The 13,230-nt window shown below is 34.5% G+C and overlaps 2 protein-coding genes and 1 non-coding gene across 5 annotated transcripts; 1 reads left to right on the top strand and 2 right to left on the bottom strand.

Annotated features, from left to right (window-relative positions):
* The first annotated feature begins 890 nt into the window (after positions 1 to 890).
* Positions 891 to 3,941, top strand: LOC133696256 (uncharacterized). The gene is made up of 2 exons (XM_062118390.1): positions 891 to 990; positions 2,372 to 3,941. Exon 2 carries the CDS (start codon positions 2,375 to 2,377, stop codon positions 3,422 to 3,424), a length of 1,050 nt encoding a protein of 349 aa, XP_061974374.1. The 5' UTR covers positions 891 to 990; positions 2,372 to 2,374; the 3' UTR covers positions 3,425 to 3,941.
* A 1,850-nt stretch (positions 3,942 to 5,791) lies between these two features.
* On the bottom strand, positions 5,792 to 5,864 carry TRNAK-CUU (transfer RNA lysine (anticodon CUU)). Its single transcript has one exon. It is a non-coding gene; the product is annotated as a tRNA-Lys (tRNA).
* A 397-nt stretch (positions 5,865 to 6,261) lies between these two features.
* LOC133697376 (U-box domain-containing protein 6-like) lies at positions 6,262 to 11,302 on the bottom strand. 3 transcript variants are annotated; one of them, XM_062119860.1, is made up of 6 exons: positions 10,267 to 11,302; positions 9,978 to 10,072; positions 9,332 to 9,517; positions 9,113 to 9,220; positions 7,589 to 8,781; positions 6,262 to 7,296 (listed from the first exon to the last, which is right to left on the bottom strand). In XM_062119860.1, exons 2-6 carry the CDS (start codon positions 10,026 to 10,028, stop codon positions 6,474 to 6,476), a joined length of 2,361 nt encoding a protein of 786 aa, XP_061975844.1. In that variant the 5' UTR covers positions 10,029 to 10,072; positions 10,267 to 11,302; the 3' UTR covers positions 6,262 to 6,473. The 3 variants fall into 3 exon arrangements, with proteins under 3 accessions (XP_061975844.1, XP_061975843.1, XP_061975845.1); XM_062119859.1 differs by having other exon boundaries at positions 10,933 to 11,302; XM_062119861.1 differs by having other exon boundaries at positions 10,938 to 11,302.
* Positions 11,303 to 13,230: the final 1,928 nt, after the last annotated feature.

Here is a 13,230-nt window from a genome sequence, read left to right as displayed (position 1 = left end):
TTGAAGTACGTGGTACGTATCAGAAGTTCCAGATGAATTGCAATAGCATGCGATGGGCCAAGTTGTTGACAAGACGTTCACCTACTCGGTAAGAAATATTGCTCGAGTAGATTGCCCCTCCATTCTACCACGCATTTGAACAGGTTAATGCAATTCTTCAACCATCGCTGACCCGTGACTGGAAACATATACCATAAAGCTTCATGTTTTTATGTCACCAGTCCACGCTGTAATTGACCTGTGGCTTAAGATTTTCTGCAGAAGCTTTCTGATATTGGTCAGAGGCCTGTACAAGTTATATTCCCAATTCTTTCCTCTCACAATGGCAGCACAGTGAGCAAATCAAATAGAGAAAGCTCGCTCATTCCAAAACCATCACTTTGATGACAAATCCTTCGTGTCAAACATGTTTTCTGAACCAACTATGCCTTCAACAACATCAGTTTTATTAACACACACCGCCTTTGCAGCATCAGTAATGTTTATCCGAACTGTGCTCAAAGAAGTCCAGACCATGACCCACAATTTAATACTTCCCCATAAACTCCAAGGGATCGCAATATACTTGGAGGCCTTCTTGGAGATGATGTGTCTCTGTTGACTCATCACCAACGAATGCAATTGACTCGTCCGCAATGAAATCTACCAGGGCTCTAAAGTCTGCTTAATCACTAGAATCAACAGAGCAATCAGGCAGCTTAATGTTTCCAAAGATCCAGGGGACAAAGTATGTAATATTTTGCAAAGAAAACGAAAGGTTTTAGTAAGGACATGGCAACAATACCCTTGTAAGAGTAAGTTTTAGTCATAAATGATTGAAGGATACTTTGGTAATTTGCCTAACAATTGGTAAATATAAATAGGAAAAGGGAAAAAAAAACAAGAAGAATCAGATTGGAAGAGAGAAAAACCGAGAGTAAAGAAGAAGAAGAAGAAGAAGAAGAAAAAGAAGAGAGAAGGGAAAAGAATTGGAGAAAATAAGTTTATAAGGTAAGATTTATGCTTTGATGCGTATAATTATTGGTATTAATTAAGATTTTGAATTTGTTAAGATTTAGGGTTTTGGAGTTTATGTTTGGGTTAGATTGATGAATTGATTGAAATGTTATAAATTAATTATTATGGGTAATGATTTAATTGTTTGTTTTTTAGATGATTTTGTTAAGAATAACGATTTTGAGATTAATGGGATTAATTGATGTATTGGTGTATGAAATTGTGAAAAAAACCCTTGCTGAAAATGCTGGACAGAAGTGTCTTGAGGTTGAGGATGGTAAAATTTTAGTTTGGTCCCTTATTTGTGAAAATTACAGTTTAGTCCCCAAACTTTGAAAGAAATTGCAAATTGGTCCTTGGTGCATAATTCGAGATTTTAGATAGAATTAAAGATGAATTATGGGAAATATTTCAGTATAGTTATGAATTTATGATATTTTCAGTTTGGTCCTTCAAATTTGGTAAAATTACAATTTGGCCCCTAAAAATATTTGAAAATTCCATATTGATTCCTAGCAGTAATTTTAGTTTTTCAGATGGGTCTTGAAGAATATTTGAGGTTTTTTGGGTAAACTATTATCAAATTTTATAATTTATTTTATTTTGAATTAGAATTTTGGAAACCGTTTGATTTTTAGGCTTTTGAAAAAAAAAATGGGTTCCTAAACGTATTGGGTTATAAATTAGATCCTAAGTTAAGTGTATTAAATTAAATTTATATTTTTTTTAGTTTGTTTTGAGTATTTTTTTTATTTAGATTGCTTTCAGTTGTTGTATTAACTCGCATGTATATATTAAACGCTATCTACTCACTGAGTTATAACTCATCCTCAAATTATTTATCTTTTTTAGGCTTATAGCTTTGTTAACATATCATTTTTGTTAGACTTTCAGAACCTGCTTTTTGTTGTTGTAATTAGTTCTTTTTTATTATGTCTTGTTAGTGCTCTACAAATTACTAAAATTATATTAAGACAATCAACTTATTTTATGAAATTAATTATGTTATCAATGTTGCGTAGAACTTTGTTTTGATTATTATAAAGAAAAAAGTTTATATGCTTGTCTAGGTTTGCATAGATAAGAAAACCTGGAAAAGGGACCTATCTATATGCCGGTCATGGATTTGAGGATCAGTTTGTGACAAACTTGGTATCGGAGCCTTAGGCTAAAGAAACCGTAGTACACTTAATTTCATAATATCTGGCGCATTAGGATCCATATCATTTTATCCATTTTCTTTGAAATTTTGAATTCTCATCAAGCATGTTTTCTTCGACTCTTTAAACTTTATGATAGATATGTTTTCCTCTAATTCTATGATAATTATTATGTTATAGTTTTAACATAATTTAAGTGCTCTAATTTCTTATAGGAAATGATGAGAAATAGACAAACAACTGGTACTGGTAGAGTAGGTGACGATCAAGACGATGTCACTATTGTGCAGTTGAGGACTACAAGGCAGAGAAGAAAGGGTGGTGAACTCGTACCTCGACATGTTGAGGAGATACATCCACCAGTAAAGGAGGAATCTCGAGAGTTAAAAGTGGAAAATATTGTTGGTGAAACAGGTTTAAGGGTAGCTAAACCTGAGTTTGTTACGGAATTTCAGCAGCTTAGTAAGGCTATGCGGACTTGGATGGAGTTTAGTATGGAAAGAGATCGGAGAAGGGATAGAGATGTACCATCATCATCCCACATTATTCAGGGAGTTAATGTTTCATTGAATGACTTTATGAAGTTAGCACCTCCTACCTTTACTGGAATGGATAGCTCAGAGGATCCTCAGAGGTTCCTAAATGATATATGGCGACGGTGTGAAGCTTTGGGTTGTACAGACCACCGAGCTGTGAGTCTGGCATCATTCAGGTTAGAGGGAGATATGGTCATCTCTTGGTTTGAGTCTAAAAAGAAAGAGAGGTCAACGGAGGCTCAGTGGACATGGAAGGAGTTTAGCACTATATTCTTGGATAGGTTTCTTCCTCAGAGTGTTAGGGATGCTCAACTCTATGAGTTTGAGAGACTATCTCAGGGGAGCATGACAGTGGATGAGTATGATCTAAAATTTACTCAGTTATCAAGGTATGCTGAACATCTTCTACCTACTGAGGAGTGGAGGGTGAAGAGATTCATTCGAGGACTCAAATCCTCGATGTATATAGTGATGGTATCTCAGGTGTTTCCATCTTACTCCTCAGCTGTTGATAAGGCTAGATTGATTGAGGCACGAGAATTAGAGGACATGGTTGCAAGTCAATGTAAGAGGTCTAGGGAAGAAGGTCAGGCTTTTAGACAGCAGGGACCAAATACAAGTCCTTCTAGGGAACGAAGTGGTCATCAAGACTCATGGGTTCCGAGGAGGTTTAGACGGATATCTTCACCCAGTGGCTTAAGTAGTCAGAGTGGTGGTAGAGGTGCTCAGTAGTCAATGTTCAGATTAGACTGCACCTTGTAGCTTTTTTGTTCCATCTGGAGACGGTTTTTCATGTCAGCATTGTGGAGAAAGTCATACTAGTGTAGAGTGTTAAAGAAGGACCGGGGCTTGTTTCGGTTATGGCCAGATAGGTCATAAGATTCGAGAGTGTCCCAGGAGACAACAGTCAATTATAAAAGCATTTGCTTCAATTCAACCTCTTATTCAAGTACTATAAATGGGACAATATATGGCTCATAGTGGAAGAGGTTTTGTTGGCCGAGGTTAGAGAGGCTGGGGTGCAGGTGATAGAGGCTAAATATAATAGAGTCATGAGTATGCCAAAGTCTTTTCCTTGACTTAGTAGGATGCTCGGGCATCCAACATGGTTGTTTCAGTTATCTTCATGTTTGGTCTTATAAAGCAAAAGTTTTATTAGGCACAGGTGCAACTCATTCGTTTATGTTCTTGTATTTTGCCATGATATTAAATAGGCAACCAATTCTATTAAAATCCCCTATTTCATTGAGATTGTGTAAAGTTTACAGGTAAGTGAATCGGGAGATAGTTTAGAGTAGATACCAATTTCCTCACATATATTATTTGTTTAAACAATTATAAGGAGCTCGATTCTTTTCTAAGATCGATCTTTGATCTAGGTATCATCAGTTGAGGATAAGGGAGGAAGGCATTTCAAGGACAACCTTTAGAACTCAGTATTTTCATTGTGAGTTGTTAGTGATGTCTGTCAAGTTTCAAGGACAAAATTTTTATAAAATGGAGAGATTGTAATATTTTGAAAAGAAAAGGAAAGGTTAATAGGGAAATGACAACAATACCCTTGAAAGAGTAAGTTTTAGGTATAAATGATTGAAGGACACGTTGATAATTTTCCTAACAATTGGTAAATATAAATAGAAAAAAGAAAAAAAAGAAAAAGAATTAAATTTAAAGAGACAAAATCGAGTAAAAAAGAAGAAGAAGAAGAGAAAAGGGAAAAGAATTGAAGAAAAAAAGTTTATAGGGTAAGATTTATGCTTTGATGTGTATAATTATTGGTATTAATTAAGATTTTAAATTTGTTAAGATTTGGAGTTTTAAAGTTTATGTTTTGAGTTAGATTGATGAGTTAATTAAAATGTTATGAATTAATTGTTATGGGTAATGGTTTAATTGGTTGGTTTTTAAATGATTTTGTTAAGAATAATAATTTTGAAATTAATTGATTTAATTGATGTATTGGGTGTAAGAAATTATGAAAAAACCCTTGCTGGAAATACTAGGTAGAATTGTCTCGAGGTTGAGGATGATGAAATTTCAATGTGGTCCTCTCATTTGTGAAAATTACAGTTTAGTTCTCAAACTTTGAAAGGAATTGCAAATTGATCCTTAGGGTATAATTGGAGATTCTGGATATAATTGAGAATGAATTATGAGTAAGATTTCAATATAGTTATGAATTTATGACATTTTTAGTTTGGTCTTCCAAATTTGGCAAAATTACAATTGTTGGGAAGAGTAATTTTAGTTTTTCAAATGGGTCGTGAATAGTAATTGAGGTTTTTTTTTGTGAAATATTATCAAATTTTATAGGCTTTTTTCTTTTGAATTAGAATTTCAGAAATCGTTTGATTTATGGGTTTTTGAAAAAAGAACCGATTTGGTTCCTAAACATATAGAGTTATCAGTTAGACCTTAAATTAAGTATATAAAAATTGACTTTACGTTCCTTTTGAATTTGTTTTGATTTTTTTTTAGATTTATTTTGGTTGTCTACTCACTGAGTTGTTAAACTTACTCTCTCGTTATTTATCTTTTTCAGGTTTATAACTTTGTTATCAGGTCATTTTTTTTAAACTTTCATAATTTTATTTTTTTTTGTAATTAGTAATTTTTTATTATTTTTAGTTAGTGCTCCACACAATACTGAAATTATATTAAAACAATCAATTTATATTATGAAATTAATTATGTTATTAATATTGTGTAAAATTCTGTTTTGATTATTACAAAAAATTTATATATTTTTATGGGTTTACATGGATAAAGAAACCTGAGAAAACAAAACATGAAAAAAGAAAAAACCTGAGATAACAAAGTATAAAAAAAGATCTTATTTATACGCCGGTCATAGATTCGGTAATCATTGGCCGTCACAAAATAACAATTAAAAAGGGTCAGCAGATTACTGACACGTTTAAAGGAATCAAACTTGTTTGGGAGTTTGTATGTACTGAAAACCAACAAACTGTTGTTGATAATGGAAGTGGAAGCCGCTCCTGTAGAGGTTGCAGAAGAACCCATGAAGCTTTTGATACTGCTGCAGTCACAGGGCTGCTCGAAAGTAAAAACATTATATAAAACAGTACGAAATTAAAGCGCCCACCGTGGGGCTCGAACCCACGACCACAAGGTTAAGAGCCTTGCGCTCTACCAACTGAGCTAGACGGGCTTGTTGACGTAATCTTTTGCAAATAATTAATAACACAATATGAACTTATCATTGCATTAAATTCTTGAACCCCGATATCGAAGGATCCAACATTGATTTCCTAGAGATTTTGACTTTGATAATGGACTCTGGTGTGAATTCTTGTTTAAATGAAAGCTCGTCCATGAGGGAGGACTTCTGCTCGGACATAAGGAATAAGGTAGTATTTATTTTTAAGTTTTAAAAATATTTAAACAAAAATTAAAAATATATATATTTTAAATTAATAATTTTTTAATATTTTTAAATTATTTTAATGCGTAGCAGCTTCTTCCACCACGTTCTATAATATTAGATAATTGGTGGTGATGTGGGATTTTAGCCTATATAAAATTAGGGGTATGAAGACGCCACAAAGTTGTTTTACTATAAGGCTAATCTACTAAGGCTTCCATTATAATTTTGCATATATGGTACATGCATTCCTACCTGAACAGGAAGGCAAGGAAAAGAACAAAATCCATGCTTACAAGGGCCTGTACATCTCTTCTTCCCTATGAAAAGAAAAACAAATAATGCCCCCAAGACAAAATAAAGGAAAAAGACGCAGAAGAAATTTACAACACCAACTTAACACTGGTAAACTGAGTAGCTCTTGCTCTTCCAAAAAACGCTTATAGCTTTCCCCATCTTTCTTCTTGAGACAGATTTGCATAGCGGCTTTGTTTCAGGAGCAGGCATGGACATGGAACTACTTTCAATTTGCTGAAAGCGCACCTCAGCAGATGGTTGATCTCGCTGAAAGTGCACCTCAGCAGATGGTTGATCTCGCTGCCGCTGCTCCCGAAACAGCATCAGAAGTTTCTGCGCTTTCTCTTTCCCTCTTGTGGTCCCATTCACTGAGATTGAGACCAGCGCAGGTATAACTCCTTCTTGTAGGACCAATTGACTACCCTTCTCACTCCCATTGCACAAAATGTAAAGGCAAGCAACAGCCTGCTCCTGCTCTATGGGTTCGCCAGTGTCTAATATAGTCGCTAGCCCGCTAATAAGGCCAGAGGCAGACAGCATTTCATCTTTTGCTGATTGACTACAAGCTAAATTTATCAGCACTGCTATAGATTTTTCTATCCATGCATGATCACCAGGGACTGCAAGAACGGATTGGAGGCCACTGATGATGCCAGCTGAAAGGAGATTTGGAATATTGGTGGGGTGGGAGGAGAGATTATAGAGGGCATGAAGGGCATCAAGCTTGCATTGCGCTCCAGTTTCACCTTGAAGGATTTGGACTAAAAAAGGCACAGCATGACTTGAACCAATGATGGACTTCGCTTCTTCAAGGCAGGAGAGATTCAGATAGAGAGCTGTTGCTGATCCATCAGAGTCAGAGTTGGAAATCATATCCTCCAACAATGAGATAACACCAGAAGCCAACATCATTTCCTTATTTCTGGAACAGAGTAACAGAAAAGGAGATCAATTACACTAAAATTCATGGCACATCTTCACACTTCATAGATCTATGGAAAATGAATCAAGAACCTAACTCCCTATCTCTAGCAGAATTTTCTCCGTCAACAAGAAGATCCGCAACGGTTCCAGTGATAAAAAGCATGTGTCACTGAATTATTACTAACACCTCTTGATTTTAATAATGATTCTAATACCTAATTAAGCATATCATAGTACTACTACTACTACACCTACTCCGTGTTAATTTGATATTTAGTGACTTCACACACCTGTTATTGTTGACGGCAAGGTTGAAAAGAGCCATTGCTCCAATTTCCTCGGCCATTGGATTCCTAGCATGCACAGCTGACTCTAGAAACTGCAATAGTGCTTCAACAAACCCATTGGCCCCCATAAAAATCCTGGCCTCCTCATCATCCTTCAAAAGAAGCCTCACTTGTTCTACTATTTTGCATTTTTTCTTCAAGTCTTCGTTACTATTCAAGATGGTCAGAAAATTCTGATATCTTTCAAATACATTATCCTCAAAGTCATCTTCTGGAACAGAATCTTCCTGTTGCGGTGATAAATTTTCAGTTTCAGTTTCTTCAGCCTCCTCAATGAGACCACTCCCCTCCAAAGGAATTACCTTGACCCCTTTCAACTTACCAGAACCGACAATCTCCACAGATCTTGAATTTGCAGAGTCAAGCTCAGACATTGCCAGCCTCCAATAGTTGAGGTCAAGAGACTCTGGGGGACCATCAGGTGCTGGGACTCCATTCTGTTCGCACCAACTAGCAACAAGACCCTTGACACAATAATTAGGAGTCAAGCAGAGATGAGAAAGCTTTTGTTGAGTCTTTGGACAGGTGTCATGCCCATCACTGAACCATTTCTCAATGCAGATCCTTTCATACGTTTGTCCAGAAGCAATGATGACTGGATCATACATCAGGTGCAATGATATAGGACACCTCAATTCTTCAGGTGGAAGAGGCATTTGCCCAGATTTCCTAAAGTTTGGCTTGAAGTTTAATGAACTAAGCTTTGATAAATGTCGCTCAAAGGCATGGCCATCACCACCAGGGCCTCCATCTTCAAAAGAACCCTCAACAGTGGGTGAACAAGGCGCTGAACCCTGTGAATCATTGTCATCTGTAAGGTCGCTTCTAAATAGCTTGGAATATTTCCTCATGAGATGTAAGAGATAAGCAACAATTGATTCCTTCCGCTTGTCTTCCTCCACACGAGCTCTTTCTATAAGTTTCTTAAGAGCTCTTCTCTCTGTAAGAGCTGCTCTAGAAGAGGTAATACCAAGTTTAGTAGCAGCCTCATGAAATGATTCTAGCTCGTTAGTGTCATTACAGTTGTCGAATTTTCTCCCCTGCTGAAGCAATACAATTATCTCATCACCAACTTGCTTCTCTAATGGATCAAGAGAGAATTCAGTACCCTCGAGTTCACTTACAATCTCCAAAATCTGACAAGATTTCAAATTACAAAGGGGATCAAAAGGTGTTTCTAAATAATACAGGCACAAGGAACAGGGCTAGAAAAAGACCACAAAACAATTCCAGGACAACATTGTGGTTAATTCAACATAAATGACATATGATGTTGATGAAACCATTGGAGATGAAATATTAACATATAGAAATGATAGAATTCTTGTTGATATACAGCAAGGACATGAATACTCAAAATTTTGATACGTCATTTCTAAGTTCACTTTGTTTAGACAACCCAATTTATGACTGATATCATTTTCAAATTGACCATCAAGAAATAGAGTTCAGAAGGGAAATTACTACCTCGCATCCAATTGATTGTGGAACAATATCTTCAACACGCCTAAGACTATCTACAAGAGCAGATCTTGCCTTTTCAAATTTTAAAAGGACAGAATCTCCAGTTATAGCCTGTGTCAGAAATGCAATTCCATCAGAAAACTAATATCACGGAAAACAATAAATAAAAACAGAAAAAGAAAAGCAAATTTTAGTGCATCTATAGAAAAAGGATTATCTTACCAAGTAAAGCTTACTACATTCTGAGCAATGCCGGAGAACATTCTTGGCTTTCTCAAGGGCTATATGCATCGAACATAATGCTTGAATGCCAGATTTACTCCTAGGTCTTGCAGCTTCCAATGAAGGGAAAATAGACAGGATTTTGCAATAAATTACAGAGAGTTCCTTGCACATTTCTCCATGCAGCTGAATACAGGTAGAAATATTGTCTATTAAGTTAAAGTTCATTGAAGACCTTAGAGAAAAAGTGTTTTCATGGGCTAACAAAAGGGTAACAATGTGAACATTACAAATAACTATATTGTAAATAAGACTCCCCCCAGATGAACAGAAAAAAATATGTCAGCCTAGATGGAATAACTTCTGGCACAAAGAGAGAAAACAGCAAGCACCAGAAGCAAACAAAACAGAAGCACATTCAACACAATCAAACCCAAGTCTACTAGGCAATCACCATAAACAGCAAGTGCCATAATTTAAAAGCAGGCATTGCATTTTCCGTATACATCAGGAAACGAGCAGAATCGTAAAAATTAGAGAAACAAATAAGTAGGCTGCTCAGCCCAGATGGAATCGGGGGGTTCCTTAAGAATACTACACAAAAACACCGAATCCAAGATTTTTCTTAAGAAATAAAAAACAATACCTTGGCATCGCTTGCTGCAAACAAATTTTCTTCAACCTCAGTAATATCCATAATTCACATTCACCGTGGAGAATTACAGTACAAATTTATATCAACTGAAACAAGAACAAAACAAATTAGTAAGGCAAAACAAACCCTCCTGTGTAGTTTCCAAATCAAACAAACACAATTTGGCATCATTAAATAGAAGTAGAAGCCAAAATTCACACTCCCGTTTTCTTGGATAAGAAAATCCAAAAAAAACTGACTTGAAGACCATTAAAATGATAGCACGAATTAGCAAACCCACCCATTCGAATAAACTCTCTTCTAAACTCAACACACCTCAGCCACCAGAAACGAATTAAGAAAATAAGATAAGATATCATTCAAATTTTTTTCCAAAAAAAGGAGGAAACAAGTATTAAATAATTATAATAACATCCTCAAACATGAATTGACACATGTAGCATCATTCTGTGAGGAAAAAAGAAACAAGAACATCATTTGATTAAGACACTTTATCAAACCTCAAGAACACAAAAAAATAAAAATAAAAAGATCACAAAGCAGAGGAAAAGAATTTAAAAACAACAAACACGAATAGATTTAGACATTGCATAGAGAGAAAAAGAAAAGACCTTGCCTGATACTAAATGAAATCAGAATCGAAATATTTTTCTTAAAGATTGATTTCGAAAATGACTTGGAAATCCTTTTACCAGGAAAAGCAACACAGAAACGAGAGTCATAATATCATTTCATTTTCCTAAAAAAAGAAAACACACAGCCAACCAATCATAACAAACCACAAAATAACTTTATAAAACACGATTTGACCACGGATGCACAAAACAGAAACGCTCCAAAAACAGAAAAACCAATTGTAATTATTATTTTTCAAGAGGGAAAATAGTAATAACAAACCAACAGCTAAAAATTAGGGTTTCGTTAAAAAATAGAGGATAAGAAAAACCTTGCCGGGATAATCGGGGCGGGTCAGGGAGGCTCTATAGAAGAGCATTTACAAAAAGAAAAAAAAAAGTAACGAAAGAGAGGATTGTGGGTGAGGTTTCTATGATGATCTGTACAGTCCCATCTCGTTAGAGCTGGAGCTCAAATCGGTTGCGCTTCGAAGGGAGGAGGAAGTAAATAAGGGGATTTTTTATATTTTTATATTTTGGTTCAAGTGGGTGTCAATGGCAAAGGAATAAATAAATAATAATGTAATGGAACGTAACGTACTGCTAAGAAATACATAGATAAAAATAGTAACTGTGACTGTAATATAGTTAAGAATCCAAGTAGTTTATTTGTTTATAAGATGAATTAAATAAAAGTTAGTTTATTTGTTTTTTGAAATGGGGGAAGGGGAAATGGGGGGTTTGGGAATTTTCGCCGCTTATTAACGTCTTCTCCCAAGTTCACCGGCCGACAATGCCGACCTCCTTGTTTGTCGGTTAGCAGATCTGTCACAGATGCTATCAGATTACCATATTGTCCTCTTTTTCAGCAGCTAAACCCACAGTAATCTGATCTCTCCTCCCTTTCTGCTGGGCTTCGCTTTTACTTCCTTTCCTGCAAGAGGCAACTAGCAAATCTGCTTCACCGTGTGTCCATTAAATTATAATTAGCTAGTGCTTTATAATAGAAAACATAAATATATATTAGTTAAAAATATTTTTAATTGAAAGATAAAAATACAAATATAAAAATAAATCTGTATTGAAATGTTTTTGAAGGAAATTTGTGTTATTTAGAAACAGAAAGTCAAGCTCTGCCACCCAAATATAGTTAGATTCCAAGTAAATTTTTGGGTTTCCCTGTACATGGTGTGTTCAGATTAAAAATAGTAGTAATTATTTTTTAAAGTATTGTTTATTTATAAATATATTAATATAATATTTTTTTTTATTTTTTTAAATATTATTTTTGATATTATCATCATATTAAAATGATTAAAAAATCTAATTTTAAAAAAAATATAATTTCAAACACGCTTCCCTGAAATTAAATATTAATTCAAACAAATTTTTATAGAATAACATAAAAAAGAGTCTCTTAAATTAACAAGAATGAATTATTTAGCAATTACACGTACTATTGTTAAACCTACGTAGTTATATATATATATATATATATATATATATATATATATATAGACACACACACACTCTCGTTTTTTTGTATAGGCAGAACAATGAAGCAATCTGAGCCTGTTTCTTCAAGCTATTGTTTCTGCTTTTTGAATAGAAAATCATTATTTTACATGCTTTTCAATAAATAAATAAATAAATAATAGAAGCAAAAGTTTAAAAAACAGAGTCTTGATCAACGCAAGAAAAAACAACACCACATGAATCCTTAGCTATCAAAGGATTAATAAATGAAGTATACAATATATATATATATATATATAAATGAAGTATTAAAGAAAACTTACTGAAAATTCAAGAATTTACTTTCTTGTTCCAAGATTAATTACTTCAATATTATTTTAATTATTACAACTAGACAGATATTTTACAATATAAATATTCTTTTAAATCTTGTCAAATTAATTAAGAGATACAAATATTAAAAAAAAATTATTATTTTTTCAGCACGCTTTTAATAGAATAAGCAATTACTTCTTGTAGTAACTGTGTAAAGCACTTATAATTATTTTTTAACTTCTCTGAATACTTTCATCAGGTATTGTTTTCATGGACGAATCAAACCTAACCTAAAAAACCAACAATAAATAAATAATACATAGATAAATAAATGACGGTCCGGTCCCATCTTATGATGTAAACATTTCACATGATAATCATGCAATCGAAAGCGAAAATTGGTGACCAATTTACAAAATTTGCTCACACCAAGTGACATGGATACATCATACAAGTATTCAAGGTCATTTCACATCACTAATCAATTACAATAGCAGTCTCCATTTTACAGATAAGGCAATGAACTTGATCGGTTATTGTCTCTTATCGTCCAACCATATCACAGGTCTTAAATTTGAACCTAACCTCCTCCATGACTAGTGTCTTATTCCGGTTCTGCCACCCAAGACGCGACGGCATGCCTCCTAATTTGGCAAAAGACGGTTCGTGAGAGGGATAGGCTTGAAAAGTGAAAACTAATTAAGAAGGGGAGAGGGTATTTTTTTCATTAAAAAACATTTCTGACTTGATTGGCAGCGGATGTCTCTGTTGCTGGGGTACGGAAACAGAAATCCCCAGTTATGAAACGCCACGTGGTCATTTTTTCACCATCGATTTTA

This window comes from Populus nigra, chromosome 6, assembly GCF_951802175.1.
Source record: "Populus nigra chromosome 6, ddPopNigr1.1, whole genome shotgun sequence".
Taxonomy (NCBI): Eukaryota; Viridiplantae; Streptophyta; class Magnoliopsida; order Malpighiales; family Salicaceae; genus Populus; species Populus nigra.
This window is presented reverse-complemented; position numbering and strand designations above follow the sequence as displayed.